Genomic DNA, 21,431 nt, shown 5'->3' with positions numbered 1-21,431 from the left:
CTCAGTTTTTACAGCTGTAAAATGGACACAATTTTAATTTCATATTAACGTTGCAAAGTCCAGACTAAAAAAACATCCATTGGGAAATAGGAATACACTTCAGATAGAATATTTGACTTGCTAAAATGCATGTAGTGTGGCTTCCCACATGGCGCAGTGGTAAAGAATCTACCTGCCAATGCAAGAGATTCAGGACACGTGGGCCTGATGCCTGGGTCAGGAAGATCCCCTGGAGTAGGAAACGACAACCCACTCCAGTATTCTTGCTCGAAAACTCCCTTGGACAGAGGAGCCTGGTGGGTTGTATTCTATGGGGTTGCCAAGAGTTGGACACGACTGATCACAAACACACACAAGGCCTGTGCGTCTGCGTGCACGGCTGTCCATGCAAACATTTTTCCAAAGAAATAGCTACATGATTATGTCTAGCACTTTTTCACTATGCATCAGAGTAACAGTCAAATTCTAAGCAGAAGGCATCCTCATAGTTAAATGTTTAGCAACCGAACAAAACCCTCTGAAGACATTCTGAGCATCCCACCGGCTGGCAGCTTTGACAGACATAACAAAAGTGGGCTTTCTGTGCAGAGGAGCTTCTTTTAAAATTGGCTTTTATTGGAGCATAGTTGCTTGGCAATGATGTGTTAGTTTCTACTGTACAGCACAGAGAATCAGCTATTTGTATACGTATACCCCCCCATTTTTGGATTTCCTTCACCACAGAGCACTGAGTTCCCTGGGCTATAAGTAGGTTCTTATTAGCTATCTCTTTGCAAAACAGTAATGAGACACAGACGCAGAGAACAAACACCTGGACACCAAGGAGAGGGGACCTACAATATTTACCTTGGAGGCTTCAGACCTTGGTTGAATTATTTTCTCTTAAGCCCGTCTCATTAGAAGCAGAAGACACTCAATAAAGGTTGCTTATGGTGCCTTCCCGAAAAACAGTAGCCTCTTTTAGCTCAGGCTTGATGCAAGACTTTGCCTTACACCACCTTCAGAGGAGTCAGTGCCGATACTCTGCTGGTGGCCTGCAGAGTGTGCAAACCACATCTGGGTCTGTGGCCCCTCAGGTTTCACCATGCTTTCCTGAAGGGCAAGTGTTGATTAGGACACTGGTGTCAGGAGTAACTGTCTTCCAGCTTTGAGATGTTGCTTAATACATTAGTAGGACCAGGAACACCAGCAGAAACGTGGGGAGATGGACGGGAAGGCCTGAGGACTGGAGGCGGCACAGCTATTTGCATAGTAAGAAGAGATGCCACTGACTCAGCGGGCTTGAGTCTGAGCAAACTCTGGGAGATAGTGAAGCACAGGGAAGCTTGGCACGCTGCAGCCCATGGGGTCTCAGGGTTGGACATGACTTAGCAACTGAACAAGAGACAAGATCAGATTATAAGAGTAGTGTTGATGGGGGTAGGTGATTCAATACTTAACCCCAAGATGGGACTGCAAATAAAAAATATAAGGGAGACCCATAAGGTAATGATTACTCAAGAAAGTAGGTTTGCTTAACCACAGAACCAAGCAGGTTTGCTTGGCAACAAAACCCTGAAACAGAAGCCCAAGACCTGCCCCCAAACAATAAAACTGTGGTGGCACGTGCCCACATCCTGCCAGTGGGCTCAGTAAGTTAAGGATCCCGAGGACAAGCTCTCTGCACACATAAAAAACAATAATTTATGGAAAGGTGGCGTTTCAAAGCAACAGAGGCTCATTGTACCGAGACCTGAAATAATTTCTCCATGGTGCCATGACCGTCCTAGCCTGACCGTGTAGGGACAAGAAAACGACCCGGCCCAGCCTGGAGGGGGAGCCGATGATGGAAGTGTGACATCGACTCAAGAATGAGGAAGAAAGAGGCTCCTTTCCCCTCTCCATTCGTCCTTTGATGATAAAACTGTAGCCCATTAAAGTTCTCAGGGTGCAGCCCCCTGTCACTCACCTGCTTTAAGCCTCATATGCACCCTATTCTGATCAACCACTTCTGATCTGTGACTTTGCGCTCACTGAGTTCTTTCTGTGTGAGACGGAAAGCACCAGAGCTCTTCAGAGGCCCCTCAGGAGGCCACGGAGCAGAAGCGTCTGGAGTGGGGCGGGTGGTCGTGTTCATCACATTCAATCACGCAGGCTTAGAACAGTTACTTAGTTCACAAACATAGATGTCAAATGATGGCAATTGTAGTTGAAATGCAGTTAACGAATGCTAGGTAGCAGACACTGCTCTCAGTGTTTCACATGGATTCATGCCTTTCCTTCTCACAGTGCCTGGGTCTTCTGGGTCACCATTAACCCAACTTTATAGAGAAGTATGGCACAGAGGGGGGTTTGAGGTGTGGGTTCGACCCCTGGGTGGGGCAGAATATCCCCTGGAGGAGGAAGTGGCAACCCACCCCAGTTACTTGCCTGGAGAATCCCATGGACGGAGGAGCCTGGCGGGCTACAGTCCATGGGGTCGCAAAAAGAGTCAGACATGACTGAGCGACTAAACATCCAAAAACTGGCGTAGAAATGTCAGCCAGCTTTCCCAGCATCACACAAGAACCAGTCAGCCAGCTTTCCCAGCATCACACAGGAACCGGTCAGCCAGCTTTCCCAGCATCACACAGGAACCAGTCAGCCAGCTTTCCCAGCATCACATGGGAACCGGTCAGCCAGCTTTCCCAGCATCACATGGGAACGGGTCGAACTATGTGCAGAACTCAGGCTCCGGGTCTAGTGAGGTCACGGTCATGCCTGTTCTCTCTGTGGGTCTTTGCTTTCACCTTCTTTCCCTTTCAGAAGTGTCCCTGTTTAGAAGGCAAATTGTCACCCTAAATGAATAAATGTCCTGATATCGGTGATGGGAAGATTAGAGCAAAGAGAGAGGGAGGAAGGCAGGATCCCAAACACGGTCCCTAGGGAGGTCCCAGGACCCGAGGAGACGATGCAGGACTGATCCCCAGGTCGGGGCAGGAAGGTCTGTGAGAAAGAGAAAGCTCACAGCCACCTAGGTGAGGTCCTAGTTCTAGAAACCGGAGCCAAGTGGGGAGTTGGTCACAGGTAAGAGCAAGAGGGCCTGATGCCATGACCGAGGGACAGCTTGGGAGGGGGCTTGGAACCCTGGGACACGGAATATAACGCGAGCAGGGGCCCAGCACCGGGAAAGCGCACTGTCCAGGAGCTCTGCGGCCAGGGCTGTGAGAAGCAGCCACGGCAGCTAACCAAGGGTGTCACGGAGGCTGCAGCCCCCGCTGACGGCGAGCTGGGAGGCCTGAGGGCCTTCAGGACGGGGAGACACAGGATGGCGGCCCCAGACAGGTGAGGGGCACGCCAAGGGGATGCTTGCAGTGAGTCCAGACTCTTGCACCTTCTCACACGTGGAAAAGCACTAATGCCTTGCCTTGAGACATCTGGCTCTCCTGTAATTAACAACCGTCTTCTGGCTTCTGGCGTGCAGACTACCTGCCTCTGCTGCAAAACTTCTGTGTAAAGTGGCTTCCCCTCCCCGCTTGCCTCCTGGGAGCAGTTCTCTCAGCGTTTCTTGAGACGCTGCCTCCCAGGCTTGAACTCCTAAAAATTCCCATCAAATAGAACATAACTCTCAACTTTTAGGCTGTGAATATTTTTCAAGTTGACAGCTGCCAATGGAGGCTGGAGCAGCGGTTCTGAAGGAACTGCCTGGGACTGAAGGAAGGGACTGAACACAGAGAAGACCAAACGGGAATCATAAAGAAATGCAAAGCGATAGCAGTGAAAGCTGTGGCCTCCCTGCCTCATATTAACCAGGGCCACTGTGAATAGAATACTGAAGAAAAAAGAAGGAGCAGAAAGTGCCACGAAGGAGGGAAGGGAAGAGTTATGAGGAAGCGAACCTCCCAAAAGCGGTTCCTTTCAATGTACTTGTTTAAATTTGGAGCTGTAGAAAGGGCTCAGACAGGAAGTTGCATGAACACTAGGAGCTCGTTATCTCACCTGTGAATTTCAGATCCTAATACCCGCCTCGGAGAACAGGTATCAGGATTAGAGACAGAATGCACACAGAGGTCTTGGCAGCTAAGCTCCTCATGTGCACGCAAAATAAAGGATGAAATGAGAAACTTCTTCATTCCTTAGAGAGAAGGACTACAGGAAACTGCTTCCCAAAGAAGATTCATAGAGGTTTCTTCCCCTGGGTACAACTTCCCCTAACTATGAGGAAGTGTTTTCAAGGAGGCTGGCTACATTTTGGTGCTGAAATATCATAATAAATAAACAAGCTCAAACTTCAGGTTGATTTCCGAAATGAAAAAATAAATCTTTATGTGAGTAAAGCTAACAGTCTAGTTATTCATTTACAAGGGACCATCTATTTGGAAATAGATGTATTTCTCAAGGCTTATTTGTCTTAATCCAGTTGCTCAATAGCAACACTTGCATTGTTGGGTTTTCCCCTATACCCACCCATGCTGAGGTGTGCACATACTTACCAAAATTACGCTCTTCTGGGGACAGTACCTCTGTGTTATCTTAACACCTCTGTAACTCTCATTGAGGAAAACAATCAGTTAACCATCTAAGGTCTCTGAAGTTTTTAAGTCATTGCTTGGAAACCGTGCCTTTCTAGGAGTGACATTATTTAGTATAATTTTAAGACAATGAAAGGCTTCCCAGGTGGCTCAGTGGCAAAGAATCAACCTGCCAAAAGCAATTAACCTAAATGAATTTCAGGTTCATGTGAACTGGGAAATATTCAGTATTAGATACTTAGTATTCATGTTTGCTTGTTGATCTAACTAATATAGACATGTCTAAGAGTCATTAACATTAAGCATTATGCTTAGGTTTAATATAACATATCTGTTACAAATTTTTCAGCAAGGAATGTAATTTGAGTGAAAAAACTTCTAAGGAAAGAAAATGTAAATGAGAGAGGAGATTTTAGATAAACTCTATTAAGAATAATTTTGCTTTGGGAATGTCTGTTATGCTTTAGGAACATCTGTCTAAAAGAGTCTCTCAACATTTGGGTAACTTGAATTTCTAGGGCTGTGATAAACTAAGTGTTGAAAGTTTATTGAATAGATAGGTCATTTCCAAATAAAATAAGATTCACAATGACCTTCAACCCTATCTGAGTGTTCTAAACCCTTTTGATATTTATTGACAAATCTTCTTAAATCAAATTCTAATGAAGCACTTTTGACTTATAGCTAACTTTGGGGTGCTTCAGAAGGCCCCTGATTAGGTTCATTTAGTATATGGAATTACATGGGAAGTATTGTCAAATGAGTGATAAATCTCAGGTTATACTGTATGGAAAATGTTACTAATACAGATATCCTAGAAATTATATAGAATTCCTAAAATTCTGATATGTCCTGGTGTTCTAATGAGAAACCAGATGGCTTCACAAAGATTAACAAAAGGACTGAATGAACTGGTGAGTGTGCTTATAACTTTTATGGTTTCTATCTGAAAACATTAGGGGTCTGAATCAGTTTCCAGGTGGAAGGAAAACTTCTATCTTATATCCATATAATATCCAATATTATACTAGACCGAAGTGGTTAGATTTGACAAAATGCAACATCCTTTCATGATAAAAACTCAACCATTAGACAAGAAAGGAATGCACTTTAACACAAGTGACACGCCCACAGGGACCATCGTACCCGGCGGTTGAAGAGCTCAAGCCTTTTTCTGTAAGATTGGTAACAGCTCACTCATTTTGAGGCCAGTTGCACGGTTCAAGGAAATTATTGAATTTTTATGTTCTTAGCTGTAAAACTGGAATAGTAATACATGTCTTGGGGCTATTAGGATTAAATAAGTTGTTGCAACATGCTTGTAACATTGCCTGACACACTTAAGCCTTGCTAAAGGATTACCTCTTCACTGTGTGTGTGTATTTATGTGTGTATGTAGGGGTGTGTGTGTGTGTGTGGCTTCCCAGGTGGCTCAGTGGTAAAGAATCGGCCTGCCAATGCAGAAGATGCAGACAAAACACACACACACACACACACACACACGCACACACACATACGCACACACACGCACACGCACACACACACACACACGTGCGTGCACACATATGCCAAAGACAGATTCCCATCATGTAAACAGCTACACACAACATTTTATTGGCAATAAGATAGCAGCACTTTAAAAGAAATCCAAATGAAAAATACTTTGGCAAAATCTGTTTTCACAAGGATATCGTATCCAAAATGTACATTGAATAAGCAGTTGACACACAGGAAACCATACTCAATACTGTAACGATCTGCATGGAAAAGAATCTAAAAAACAGAGGATGTATGTATATAGATAACTGAGTCTCTTTGTGGTACAGAAGAAAGTAACACAATATTGTAAATCAACTCAGATAAAAAAATAAAAATAAAATTTTAAAGTGCAAGTGAATGACAGATGGCACATTCCAATCCTTGTAACTGATATAAGAACTCTCCCTGAAATCAGAGTGATCTTTGTTATTATATTGGTAGACTCTCTCTTTTAGGAAAAAGAAGGAGAACACATCGAAAGATAATATCATACTTGGTTCTTCCAGTTACAAAGGTGACTAACGATTTGCTTTGCAGTTCAGTTATTGTAGAATAATCTAGGTAAACAAGATTGTATGAAGTTTTTATTCTAAAATTAATATTACATTAGAAAAAAATTTTAAACATACTCAAAATATTTTAAGTGCTAGTTTGGTGTTTGGACTCATGCTTACAGGTGAGTCGTGTCATAGTCTCTATAACCTGTGCTTCTGCAGAAGCGTCTGCTAAGTAAAGGCGAAACTGACCTTCAGAGGATCACCTAGAGGCAGAACACTCCAGAGGGATTTTCTGAGGGCCGTAACGTATATCCCTAGGGGGGAAGTACAGCTCTGTTTGAAAAAGGAGCGCCTGCTCTGAAACAACCTAGAGGAGCACAGAGGCCAAGCAGAAGACATTCCTAGTAACACGGGAGGCATAGACATATTTGAATAGGACGCAGAGAAACATTCAAGATCGCAGCAATGGCTACTGACTTTCAGGCCCATTCAAAATCTGACAACCCACTGGCACCAGAGAGAAGTGTTACCTGTGAGAGTAGATTTAACGTACACGGAGAAAAATCTTAACAGTGCATAGGAGCAAACAAACTGTTACTCAGAATTCTTTATCATTCACTAAAGAAATCAGATTGATTATATTCTTTGCAGCCAAAGATGGAGAAGCTCTATACAGTCAGCAAAAACAAGATCAGGAGCTGACTGTGGCTCAGACCATGAACTCCTTATTGCCAAATTCAGACTTAAATTGAAGAAAGTAGGGAAAACCACTAGACCATTCAGGTATGACCTAAATCAAATTCCTTATGATTATACAGTGGAAGTGAGAAATAGATATAAGGGCCTAGATCTGATAGATAGAGTGCCTGATGAACTATGGAATGAGGTTCGTGACACTGTACAGGAGACAGGGATCAAGACCATTCCCCTGGAAAAGAAATGCAAAAAAGCAAAATGGCTCTCTGGGGAGGCCTTACAAATAGCTGTGAAAAGAAGAGAAGTGAAAAGCAAAGGAGAAAAGGAAAGATATAAACATCTGAATGCAGAGTTCCAAAAAATAGCAAGAAGAGATAAGAAAGCCTTCCTCAGCGATCAATGCAAAGAAATGGAGGAAAACAACAGAATGGGAAAGACTAGAGATCTCTTCAAGAAAATCAGAGATACCAAAGGAACATTTCATGCAAAGATGGGCTCGATAAAGGACAGAAATGGTATGGACCTAATAGAAGCAGAAGATATTAAGAAGAGATGGCAAGAATACACAGAAGAACTGTACAAAAAAGATCTTCATGACCCAGATAATCACGATGGTGTGATCACGCACCTTGAGCCAGACATCCTGGAATGTGAAGTCAAGTGGGCCTTAGGAAGCATCACTATGAACAAAGCTAGTGGAAGTGATAGAATTCCAGTTGAGATATTTCAAATCCTAAAAGATGATGCTGTGAAAGTGCTGCACTCAGTATGCCAGCAAATTTGGAAAACTCAGCAGTGGCCACAGGACTGGAAAAGGTCAGTTTTCATTCCAATCCCAAAGAAAGGCAATGCCAAAGAATGCTCAAACTACCACACAATTGCACTCATCTCACACACTAGTAAAGTAATGCTCAAAATTCTCCAAGCCAGGCCTCAGCAATATGTGAACTGTGAACTTCCTGATGTTCAAGCTGGTTTTAGAAAAGGCAGAGGAACCAGAGATGAAATTGCCAACATCCGCTGGATCATGGAAAAAGCAAGAGAGTTCCAGAAAAACATCTATTTCTGCTTTATTGACTATGCCAAAGCCCTTGACTGTGTGGATCTCAATCAACTGTGGAAAATTCTGAAAGAGATGGGAATACCAGACCACCTGATCTGCCTCTTGAGAAATCTGTATGCAGGTCAGGAAGCAAGTTAGAACTGGACATGGAACAACTGACTGGTTCCAAATAGGAAAAGGAGTACGTCAAGGCTGTATATTGTTACCCTGCTTGTTTAACTTATATGCAGAGTACATCATGAGAAACGCTGGACTGGAAGAAGCACAAGCTGGAATCAAGATTGCCAGGAGAAATATGAATAACCTCAGATATGCAGATGACACCACCCTTATGGCAGAAAGTGAAGAGGAACTAAAAAGCCTCTTGATGAAAGTGAAAGTGGAGAGTGAAAAAGTTGGCTTAAAGTTCAACATTCAGAAAACGAAGATCATGGCATCTGGTCCCATCACTTCATGGGAAATAGATGGGGAAACAGTGGAAACAGTGTCAGACTTTATTTTGGGGGGCTCCAAATCACTGCAGATGGTGACTGCAGCCATGAAATTAAAAGACACTTACTCCTTGAAAGGAAAGTTATGACCAACCTAGATAGCATATTCAAAAGCAGAGATGTTACTTTGCCAACAAAGGTTTGTCTAGTCAAGGCTATGGTTTTTCCTGTGGTCATGTATGGATGTGAGAGTTGGACTGTGAAGAAAGCTGAGTGCCGAAGAATTGATGCTTTTGAACTGTGGTGTTGGAGAAGACTCTTGAGGGTCCCTTGGACTGCAAGGAGATCCAACCAGTCCATTCTGAAGGAGATCAGCCCTGGGATTTCTTTGGAGGCAATGATGCTAAAGCTGAAACTCAAGTACTTTGGCCACCTCATGTGAAGAGTTGACTCATTGGAAAGACTCTGATGCTGGGAGGGATTGGGGGCAGGAGGAGAAGGGGACGACAGAGGATGAGATGGCTGGATGGCATCACTGACTCGATGGACGTGAGTCTGAGTGAACTCCGGGAGTTGGTGATACACAGGGAGGCCTGGCGTGCTGCGATTCACGGGGTCGCAAAGAGTCGGACATGACTGAGCGACTGATCTGATCTGATCTCGTCTGAACAAAAAGGTTTTCACTAGTTCTTCTGAGAAAGATGCTTTGGACTCAAATAACAGAGTGGCTTCAAACATAAGCTTTAAAGGGTCTCTTCTTTGTCTGGCATTATCACCTACCACCGACTGGCTCTGCATCCCTGGGCAAGGTATTAAAACACCTCCTGAAGTTCTAGCTCCCTCATGTGTAAAACAAAGACAACATCTATTTCATAGGTGACCATTGTAATTAGGCACTGGCCCCAAATACTTCTATAGTATAAACTGTAAGCTGTTTACATTTGGGAATCAATGAAAAGATAACACCCCAGGATAACATCACAGTTTTAAGATTTGTGCCTTGCAAAATAATTCAGAGATTTTATTCCACATTTTATTCTAGTCCCCATGTACACACACATCCTCACAGAGCATGGCTATCTACTGTTGAATACGAAAGATCTTCCCAGAGCCAGTGGCCTCCCACGTTAGGAACAGTGAGTGGAGTCTAGACCGTCACTTACGCTTTAGTGAAACACAACAGGGGCCCAGAGACAACTTAAACTCAGTCCACTGACCAGCCGGGAAATCTGTGCTCTAAGGTCTCGCGGCGGGAAAGGGTCAATATTCAGTAACTGAGGAATTACACAGCCCTCTACCTTACTATAACTGGAAGCAAAATTTGTTCTTAAAAAAAAAACAAAAACAAAAAAAAACACGACCAGGACAATAATTTTAGCACCAGGCAGAAAATTCTGAAAAAAAAATCTAGAAGTTATTTTTTAACATATAAGCATTATTATTATCTTTATCCTGACATTCATAGACAGGGTATATAAAATCATACATATATGTTTGTATCCAAGTCACGGGGCAGCCTGATCTCAGATATAATTCATCAGCAAATATATACCGATGTCTGTATGCACACGGGCTAACAGAGACCATCACCAATTCCGTGGAACAGCTTACTTTCACTGCAGAAAGAATCATATGAGAAAATGTTAGCTGTGTATTTATCTTAAGGGAAAGCCCAAAGAATATTGAACTATATTTTGTGATTAATTGAACAATGTTTCTTTCTATGGTAAAGGTAATAACTTCGAGAACACCATGTAAAGGGTTTTCATATTAACACAATTCTCCCAAATATCTGCATAATTATGTCCTCAAATATGTAACTTTCAGTTATTTCACAGGGGAAAAAAAAATCAGCGCTTAAGAACATCATTATCTTTCAGCTCTCTGTCTCCTCTTAAAGGGATTAGATTTCAAAGAGAATGATACAGTTAGGGTTGCACGTAAGGGGATGGAAGGACTGTGATAGATTGCAATGCATTAGATGAGGGGTGATGCATTCCAAGGGATAAGTTTAAAGAGGGAAAAGGATAAGGCAGGGTTCATACTTACAGCAATTGGAACCAGATACGGTCACGTTCACAAGAGGAAATCTTCTGAATAGGGAAAACCCATGTCTGGAAGCTTCATGAAAGTTTTAATGTAAAACCCTTTCTTCTTTTCTGCACTGAGAACTTCAGTAAATCAATAATAATCACTATTCCTAATTGAGTCATTTTTCCCTTGGAAATGAAGCAAAAGTGTACTGCATTCTGACTGTGCTAGACAGTCGTTAACCAGAGGTTTTCCTGGGATAACCAAAGTTGAGTTTCAGAAGTCCTTCTACTGTTCAGAAGGAAAGCAAAGACTTACTAGCTTTAGTATTTAAAGATGTATGATAAGTAGCTGGGAGGGCATAATAGACAAGATTGCAAAGCTTCCAAACTGAAGAACAAAATAGATAGAAGTAAACAAATTTCAAATAACCTAGAAAAGACAAAGCAAACCAAAAAAGATAAGAGCAATATGTTGCAAGTATATTAGCAATCATAATGTGAGTGAACAAATGTTCAAAGCTAAGTGAAATGTAAAAAAACATGAATGAACAAAATATTCCAGGCCAAATGAGTAACAGCAGAATGAAGAAATAAATTATAATGTATTTATACACAATGGAATATTACTCAGCCATTAAAAAGAATGCATTTGAATCCATTCTAATGAGGTGGATGAAACTGGAGCCTACTATACAGAATGAAGCAAGTCAGAAAAAAAAACCACCAATACAGTATACTAACACATATATATGGAATTTAGAAAGATGGTAATGATGTCCCGATATGTGAGACAGCAAAAGAGACACAGATGTATAGTACAGTCTTTTGGACTCTGTGGGAGAGGGCAGGGGTGGGATGATTTGAGAGAATAGCACTGAAACATGTGTATTATCACATGTGAAATGGATCGCAGGTCCAGGTTCGATGCATGAGACAGGGCTCAGGGCTTGTGCACTGGGATGACCCAGAGGGATGGGATGGGGAGGGGGGTGGGAGGGGGGTTCAGGATGGGGAACACATGTACACCCATGGCTGATTCATGTCAATGTATGGCAAAAACCACCACAATATTATAAAGTGATTAGCCTCCAATTAAAATAAATTAATTAATTTTAAAATTATAATGTGTTTATGCAATCAACTTCTATACAACATGGAAAATTATAGCTATATCTATAAATATACAAATGTAAAAACAATTGTGAAAAGGAAGCAAATCACAACACAAACTTATATATCTATTGACACCAACAAGAGAAACATTTTTTAAAGATTTTTTTCGAGGAAATAGACTGTTCTTATACAGCTGCTATCTATCCTGTATTTATTAAGGCATTAGAATCACAACCCAAAACATGACTCTCAAGCTCATCTGATACAACCTCCTGTTTTACAAAAGCTAGAGTAACAGGGCCTTCATCTTACCTTCGTATTTTGACATTAATAGGAAATAACAACCCACTCCAGTACTCTTGCCTGAGAAATCCAATGGACAGAGGAGCCTGGCGGGCTACAGTCCATGGGGTGGCAAAGAGTCAGACACGACTGAGTGACTAAACAACAAATAAGCAGCTGTAATGAACCCATCATCCAAGCCAGAATAAACCAACGCTTGGAACATGGGGTTCATTTCTTCACTGCATTCACAGTGAAGCAGAATACATACGCATACCTTAACTGGAGCCCTGCTGATAGTGCCATCTGCATGCAGGACTGCTACAGGAGCAGAAGCTGAAGCCCTCCCCTCGCTTAAAGAAGAAGTGCCCATACTGGGCATAAAGCAGATAACCAGTGAGAGCCCACTGTAGAGACCTGGGGCCTCTCCTCACTGCCCTGTGGTGACCCGAGTGGGAAGGAGTCCAAAGGGAGGGGGTATACATGTGTGTATGGCCGGTGCATTCTGCTGCACGGCAGGAGCTAACGCAGCATTGTGAAGCAGCTACACTCCGACAAATGCAGAAAGGCATGGCTGCCCACTCCAGTGTCCTTGCCTGGAGAATCCCATGGACAGAGGAGCCTGGCGGGCTACAGTCCATGGGGTCGCAAAGAGTGGGACACGACTGAGTGACTAACACTTTCATTTCTCATACTCCAGTAAGAAATTAAAAACAAAGAAGAAAATGGAAGGGCAGGAGAGTGAAAGTGTAGCTGACAATCCCATGTATAGAAAGACAGAGTTCTTGCTGCTGGCTAGACAGGGCCTGAATGCTGCAGACACTCAACTGTTAGCTTAAAATAAACTGGCAAACTGCAACACAGTATATTTCCGAGCCAGCCAGTGCCTCCAGAAGGAAGACCCACAGTCAGCTAGAATGCTAGGTTCTGACAACCAGGCTGATTGTGCTTGAAGCTTCCGACTAAGATGTGGACTGGGCTGAAATGGATAAACAAAAGCGTGCTCGCGGGAAGGATTCTACCTTGGAAAAGTAACTGGAAAGTTAAGCTACACTGGGTTGGAGTGACATTTAAGACAAATTTCCTAAACTCTCATAGGTCTCCTTAGTTACTGTATCAATTCTCTCTTGGGAACCTAACAAACCCCAGAAAATAAGCAAAGGTAGTACTCTCTCATTCCACAAATAAGTAACTCAGTCACTGAAGTCTGACCAACGCCTCCAGCCCTTCGTCAGCATGTCTTTAAAGGAGGAAGAAAAAAAGTCAAATAGCAAAGCAGCAATCATAGGAGTGATAATAATTCAGGTAACTCCTACCTGAAGAATGTAAGAAAGTGAGAAGTGAGTCGCTCAGTCAGGTCTAACTCTCTCTGACCCCATGCCCTGTAGCCCACAAGACTCCTCTGTTCAAGAGGAGATTTCTGCTGCAGGCAAGAATACTGCGGTGGGTAGCCATCCCTTCTCCATGGGATCCTCCCAACCCAGGAATCAAACCCAGGCCTACCAGCTTCTTCACCACTGAGGCACCAGGGAAGCCAAAGAATGCAAGGTGATGAGTAATTGGTAAGGGGTTCGGAGCCTAAAGCTGCACTTAAAGGCTGCATTTGGAAAACGTGGTGAGTGAGTATGCAGTGGATGAGTGTATGATCAGAAAAATTATAAGGAAGCAAGATTTTCTTCCTAATGCAATTTAGATAGCTTGTCACTGATGCCAACCTTGATAATGCATTATAATTAGAATTTGTATATCATCTAAAAATTAATTACTTATGCTGTAAGTCACAAATCATAATCATGATTGACGTCAACTCGATACTCTTGACAGATATACTTAGTAAACTCTCCTTATGTAGTAACTGTAAAAATGCTAAGAATCAGATAATTTTTCCACAATAAGAACTCATTAAATTATCTCCCTGTAAGTGTTGTTGGAAGAGCTAGTCGAGCAAGTGTCTTAAAAATAACAATCTGATAGATAGATAGATAGATACAAAAAAAAACCATTAATTCAAAAAGATACAGGCGCCTCAGCATCGATAGCAGCACTGCTTACAATTGCCAAGCTATGAAAGCAACCTCAGCATCAGGAGCTGGGCTTCCCTGGTGGCTCAGCAATAAAGACCCGCGTGCAACGTAGGAGACGCAGGAGGTGCGGGTTTGACCCCTAGGTTGGGAAGATCCCCTTGAGGAGGAAATGGCAACCCACTCCAGTATTCTTGCCTGGAGAACCCCATGGACGGAGGAGAACCACAGACTCCAGTCCACGGGGTCTCCAAGAGGTGGACACAACTGAGCAGGCACAGAAACAGATGAATGGGTAAAGAAGGTGTCATGTACATTCAAAGGCACATACTGCTCAGCCGTAGAAAAGAAGGAACCGTTGCCACTTCCAGCAACAGGGATGGACCTGGAGGGCGTTGTGCCAAGTAAGTCAGACGTAGAAAGACAGATACCATATACCGCTTCTACGTGGGACCTGAAAACACAGCAAACCAGCGAGCATAACAAAAAGGAGGCAGCCTGACACATACAGAGAGCTGGTGGTCATGGGGGCAGGAGGAGGGCCGCGCAGGCTAGGGGGTGAGAGCTGGTGGTTACGGGGGCAGGAGGAGGGCCGCGCAGGGTAGGGGGTGAGAGCAGGTGGTCACGGGGGCAGGAAGAGGGCTGGTAGGGAGGTGAGAGCTGGTGGTCACGGGGCAGGAGGAGGGCCGCGCGGGGTAGGGGGTGAGAGCTGGTGGTTACGGGGGCAGGAGGAGGGCCGCGCAGGGTAGGGGGTGAGAGCTGGTGGTCACGGGGGCAGGAGGAGGGCACGCAGGGTAGGGGGGTGAGAGCTGGTGGTCACGGGGCAGGAGGAGGGCACGCAGGGTAGGGGGTGAGAGCTGGTGGTTACAGGGGCAGGAGGAGGGCCGCGCAGGGTAGGGGGTGAGAGCTGGTGGTCACGGGGGCAGGAGGAGGGCTGGTAGGGAGGTGAGAGCTGGTGGTCACGGGGGCAGGAGGAGGGCTGCACAGGGTAGGGGGGTGAGAGGGACAACTGTCGGGGGTAAGACAGGCTACAACGTGGGGATAGAACCACTAATTTGTAATGGCTGTAAATGTAATATAACCTTTTTAAATTGTGTAAAAAAAAAATCTTTTAAAAATGACCATCTGCCACCAATATTTTAATATCTCATACTTCTCACAAGAAAGTTTAAGCTGACTCTGAGCAAGATAGTCATGTATCAAAGGGGTTGACCGTATTTATTATCTCCTTTGGAGAAGGAAACGGCAATCCACTCCAGCACTCTTGCCTGGAAAATCCCATGGACGGAGGCGCCTGATAGGCTGCAGTCCATGGGGTCGCAAAGAGTCGGACACGACTGAGCGACTTCACCTTCACTTTTCACTTTTCTATATGACAGTGTTTATTTACATATCTGTGAGGGAATTAACAAGCTGGCGCCAGGCCCTCTCGCCCCATGTTCTGTAAATAATGACTTTGCACGGTTGTGTAACAGCTGAGCTCAATGTACCTGGACATGCACGTCAGGAGGTATTCACTTGGCCATCGGGCTACTTTTGTTCTGTGAGAATATATAAGCTTCACCTGGAAAAGCCAGGCAGGGCTGTGTGCAGTTATGTTATGTCTGCTGCTATGGCTGTCTCATCCAGAATACACCAGGAAAATAGGAAAGGTATTCAAATCAATCTACAGACAGAACAAACACTGATTCAGCTTTATCTTGTTGGCTTTGCAAAACTAGTGATGAATTTGGGTGAAGGTGAGATAGAATTTTTTTTTAACGAAAGAGCAGTATGATCCTCAGGGGGAGCTATGAGGGGTCTGGCAGCAGGAGGCCAGTAAAGACACAATCAAGTATCTGACAATACAACCAAGTACTAGTAATTGGCAGCGGGCTTGAAAGGGCAACCTGAAACAGAGCCAGGAACGTTTCTGAGGAATCACTGCAAATGAGAATTCAGATAGAGGGAAGACCATAACACAGAAGAAAGAAACATCTCAGACATCTAGAAAGTTAAAACGTGTCCTCAGTATACAAATTCAAGACCAGTTGGCCTGACATTACTTCTCTTCTAGCAAATGGTAATATTGGATATCTGCAGGGAGAGGAGAGAGGCTGCGTGGAAAGATGGAGAATCATTCTGAGTAACCCTCCAAGAGCGTTCTCCAAAACCAGGCACTTATCACGGATGTTCTCAGTGCACGGCCAAATCCAGGCAAGCAAGGAGAATGGAGGTTTCTAAAGTCATAGAGACCTCCATGTAAGCAGAGCCCTGCACAGGACTCTCAGGAAACAGGAAGTGGTAACGGCTTACGTGATTTTACGTGGCGACGCATGCCACATTTTGCTACTTAGTTAGATCACGCATGGGGGGGTTTCCACGGTGTCTACAACCTAAAGGCTGAGATGCTCCTGTTTATGCAAATGCCGATGCTCAAAGAGGCAGAGGTCGAGAAGTGCTAACTGATAACCGCCTGCCTGAGGCCTGTGAAACCGCCAGGGAGGCTGGCAAGGCACACACTGCCAGTAAAAGCTAGTTACAGAACACTGTTCACTCGGTAATTGCCAGGTGTCGTTTAGCTGAACAGTCTGTATCATTCATTTTTGAAACCAAAAGACTGTTACTTCTTAATTTTGATGGGTTTGGCTGTAGAACAATCAGCAGCAAAGAAGATAAAGTGACTTAAATTCCTGGGAGGAGTTGTTGTTGTTCAGTCACTAAGTCATGTCCGACGTTTTGTGACCCCACGGACTGCAGCATGCCAGTCCTCCCCGTCCTTCAGTGTCTCCCAGAGTTTGCTCAAATTCATTTCCATTGAGTAAGTAATGGAACATCTCATCCTCTGCTGCGCCCTTCTCCTTTTGCCTTCAATCTTTCCCAGCATCAAGGTCTTTTCCGAGGAGTCTTAGGAGGAGACAGAGATCTAAGAAAAACCATCTTTCTTGGCCTCAGGAAAATTCACAAATTCATCTCTGCTGATTCTTCCATAGATTGTTTTAGTTACAGTATTCAGGTCAAGCCTTAAAATTATTTGCTTATACCCCATGGCTAATCTAATAAGGCTAAATATGTATTTTTGTCCTTTTATGTTTTACATACATAATTTTATACACAATATACATTCATTTTAATAATTGGAATCAAAGTTCCAGCTAAAGACTTTTCTTATGTTTTCCAAAAATATCAATTGCGACATTTTTAGTTTTAAAGTGAACTTGGAAATCAAGGCTCAGAGTAAATAAAATTCAAAGAATCTGAGTTGAAGGCATATGATTGTTTTAATGACATCTAAATTATATTTTTAATGCTACACGTGTGTGCACACTAAGTCGCTTAGTCTGTCTGACTCTGTGCGACCCCATGGACTGTAGCCTGCCGGGCTCCTCTGTCCACAGGACTCTCCAGGCAGGAACACCGGAGCAGGTTGCCATGCCCTCCTCCAGGGGATCGACCCGACCCAGAGATCGAACCCGAGTCTCATGTCTCCTGCATTGGCAGGAGAGTACTTTACCACTGGCCCCACCTGGGAAGCCCTTTTAATGTTACAATCTGCTTTCGAGTAAGCACTTGCACAGGGCTTCCCTGCGTGTCATGAAGAGGACTTCGGTTTCCAGCAACATGCTCTCTAGTGGACGATGAAAGCCCAGAGTGGGATTCACACAGTGCCCGCATCTAGACAGCCTGGAGATTCCTGTCACAAAGGTGAAGGAGACCTGAAGGAAAAGATGAGTCCCTACAACGTTTTCTTTTTTAAAACATTTTCTCCTGATGCTATTAACATCTATACCATCTAAAATTCATAAACTTTACATTTATCTTTTAAATTAGTCCACTAAATGGCAATCCACTCCAGCACTCTTGCCTGGAAAATCCCATGGACGGAGGAGCCGGATAGGCTGCAGTCCATGGGGTCGCAAAGAGTCGGACACGACTGAGCGACTTCACTTTCACTTTCATAAACATCTAGTTTTTTCAGCTAAGAGCTTAATTGGAATCACAGTGTAGCTTCCTCACTCTTGGTTTACGTAAACCTGGGAAGGTTAAACAAGTGAAGGCTCAAATTCACACTCTGTGAAAAGGAGATAACAATATCACCCACCTTTCAAGTTTCTCTTGAATATTCAAAGAGATAAATGTAACCAGTCTGGCCATAATTAATAGCATACAAAAAATATATAACATATTCTTCTCAAACTTGAGCACAGTCAATTCCAGGGTTTTATGTCTCCCCCACATCAGGCAAACTCTTTACCACCTGAGCCACCAGGGAAGCTCTGGGCAATGTCCCAAGGATTACTTGAAGCCACAAAAATGAACAAAGTTCATTTTCCTGATATTCCAATTTTAATACCAAATGCTGCTGTGAAAAGATAATGGAATTTCAATATGACTTTAATGTTAAGTGGATAAAGCAGAGAGAGTATGCGAGTCATTTTTGAAGCATCTTAGGAGAATTTTACAAATATGAGCATTTTCTTTCCCTGGACCTTTAGGAAGTAAGTCGCTGATAGGATACTTCCTCCTTCATAAGTATTTTAGTGTGTATTTCCTTCAAATGAGAACATCCTCCTTGGATGCTGTGGGCCCGCAGGATCCACATTATTTTTATAATAATAAGACACGAAATGCCTTTTTCGCCAGTTGACCTTCGCACAGATGAAAACAGGAGTGGTCAGCATCACTGCCTAAGGCACCACGGCTGCGGCAACGAGCTGTTAGTCATCACTGTTCTTCACCACCACATACTACTCAAGGTAGATAGGGGAGAAGCCAGTTTCACTTAAGAGTCAAAACAGTAAAAATTATTCCTTTTACTAACTGTTGATCGGTTCTTGAGTACATGTCTGTTCAATATTCTGCATGAAAAAAAGGAAGTATGGGCAGTTAGAATTGCGGAGCGAGGAAGGAGCAGGCGGCGGTTCTTGCTGGGTCCTTTCTCTGCCTTGCTTGTTTGAGCCACAGCAGAATTCAGGGTGTTCCAGGGGGCTGTCTCCATCGACACCTAAAATCTAGGACGACCAGCCGTGGACATGTGGGTGCGACGGCCGCTGTGCACAGTGCAGCCGTCCCGCTGTCGCTCCCACAGAGGTCCTTGGAAATGCAGCAAAAGACTTGAAGGTGAAGCGTGTTACCCCTCATCACTTGCAACTTGCTGTTCATGGAGATGAAGAACTGGACTCTCTCATCAAGGCTACAGTTGGTGGTGGCATCATTCCGCACATCCACAAATCTCTGGGAAGAAAGGACAACGGAAGACTGTCCACAGGATGCCTGGATTCCTTGTTATCGCAGGACTCTAGATACTCTAACAGCGGCCCAGTCCTGGTAACTCCAGAGGACTCTCTCTCTATGAAAAGCACAACTTTGCCTTTTTGTGATTCTATTTGAGCAAGTTTGAAGTTTAATTAGCTTTCCAACCAACCAAATTTCTGCATTGGAATCTTAACCATATTTAAGTGTTACTGTGGCTTCAAAGTGGAGAAGGCAATGGCACCCCACTCCAGTACTCTTGCCTGGAAAACCCCATGGATGGAGGAGCCTGGAAGTCTACAGTCCATGGGGTCACTGAGGGTCGGACATGACTGAGCGACTTCACTTCCATTTTTCACTTTCCTGCATTGGAGAAGGAAATGGCAACCCACTCCCGTGTTCTTGCCTGGAGAATCCCAGGGACAGGGGAGCCTGGTAGGTTGCTGTCTATGGGGTTGCACAGAGTCTGACACGACTGAAGCGACTTAGCAGCAGCAGCAGTAGCAGCAGTGGCTTCAAAGAGGCTATTGATTCTGAAGTAGTGGGTTTTGATAGAGTTGACTGTTTTTAAAAAATTGTTTGGATTTTAATTGTGATGCAGAAATTATAGTAACAAACATTTGGTTTTGTACAGACATTATTTCCTCTCTGGTGGATCAGCTCAATAAAGGTCATATCCCAAACTAGTTGTGTATAAAATTTGCTTGATTATAGTAGGAACAACTTTGTTTTGAATAGGTATATTACCTAGCCATAACTTAAGCACATTTCTTTCCTTGAAATTACTCTGAATTCTGTCTGTAGATCAACAAAGTTAAAAGGCCCAAGTATTTTAAAAAAATACTGTGTAATGAACTATTAAAAGATTTTAAAACTTCAAAAAAATGGAAAGTATGAATGAAGCACTTCTACTATGCATCAAAGCATGGAGATGATGCAATTGTTTGGCTTGTGAGCTGAACAAGACCCAGAGGAGGCCCACAGAATGTGCTAACTCCTCCTGCAATGGCTGGGACAGTGTGTGAGTTGTTATCCACCAAGGAAGGTCATCACAGATCCAGTGCTGAGGCTTTGTATCAGGAGCTGATCACCTAACCATCCTCTGACCAGCACACGCCGAAACTCCAGTTCCCAAAACAAGTAGTAGTCAACACCTTGCACAAGCAGTTTAGGCATGGTGAGCCCCCTCACCAGTGAAGGCCGTGGGAGCTTTCCCGAAACCCACGTTCCCAGGTTAACGGCCAACTTTGCAAACAGGATTTTCTTAGCATAGCAGTCTCAAATCTGCTATCTTTAAATCTATTCTGTATGTCTCTGAATTTTCACAATCAAGACTCCTATATTTTTCTTCATCTAGAGTTAATTAGTATCTGTATTAAACAGAATTCTAAAGATGTTTCCAGCAGTTTGTCCAATCAAACAGTACCTAATCTAGGTACTGCTGTGAAAGGCTTTTACAGATCGAGTTAAGATTAAGCAGGTTATCAGTGGGTTTCCCTAGTAGCTCAGATGGTAAAGTATCCGCCTGCAATACAGGAGACCTGGGTTCGATCCCTGGGTTGGGAAGATCCCCTGGAGAAGGAAATGGCAACCCACTCCGGTATTCTTGCCTGGAGAATTCCATGAACAGAAGAAGCCTGGCAAGCTGCAGTCCGTGGGGTCTCAAAGAGATATAACGGAGCAACTAACAGTTTAACTTTTCTTATCTTGGGCTGGGGCTTTCCAGGTAGTACAGTTGGTAAAGAATCTACCAGCCAATGCATGAGACGTAACAAATGAAGGTCCCCTGGATTAGGAAATGGCAACCCACTCCAGTATTCTTGCCTGGGAAATTCCATGGACAGAGCAGCCTGGCGGGCTACAGTCCATGGAGTCGCACAGAGTCGGACACGACTGAGAAGCATGCATCCATCTTGGGTTATCTGAGTGACCTAATGTAGTTATTTAAAGCCTTACAAGTTGAGACCTTTCTCTGACTGGAAACAAGAAGGGGATGTAGGTAAAATCTGAAAGCTGCAAGGGACGGGACCACTG

General features: G+C 43.8%; 1 protein-coding gene across 1 annotated transcript; it reads right to left on the bottom strand.

The window, feature by feature from the left end:
- Positions 1–6,785: 6,785 nt before the first annotated feature.
- On the bottom strand, positions 6,786–10,507 carry LOC139187268 (oocyte-secreted protein 2-like). The gene is made up of 2 exons (XM_070803276.1): positions 10,184–10,507; positions 6,786–6,893 (listed from the first exon to the last, which is right to left on the bottom strand). The coding sequence occupies exons 1-2, from the start codon at positions 10,346–10,348 to the stop codon at positions 6,786–6,788; spliced, it is 273 nt and encodes a 90-aa protein (XP_070659377.1). The 5' UTR covers positions 10,349–10,507.
- Positions 10,508–21,431: the final 10,924 nt, after the last annotated feature.

Source organism: Bos indicus, chromosome 15 (genome assembly GCF_029378745.1).
Source record: "Bos indicus isolate NIAB-ARS_2022 breed Sahiwal x Tharparkar chromosome 15, NIAB-ARS_B.indTharparkar_mat_pri_1.0, whole genome shotgun sequence".
Taxonomy (NCBI): Eukaryota; Metazoa; Chordata; class Mammalia; order Artiodactyla; family Bovidae; genus Bos; species Bos indicus.
The sequence above is the reverse complement of the archived record's forward strand: the minus strand, read 5'-3'. Positions and strand labels throughout refer to the sequence as shown.

What these genes read in the sequence shown, in the direction of transcription:
- LOC139187268 (XM_070803276.1), bottom strand. Translation starts at nt 10,348, where the DNA reads ATGATTCTTTCTGCAGTGAAAGTAAGCTGTTCCACGGAATTGGTGATG. An exon ending in TGTATGATTTTATATACCCT is followed by an intron (nt 6,894 to 10,183) that starts GTCTATGAATGT and finishes GTGCTCCTCTAG; the next exon opens with GTTGTTTCAGAGCAGGCGCT.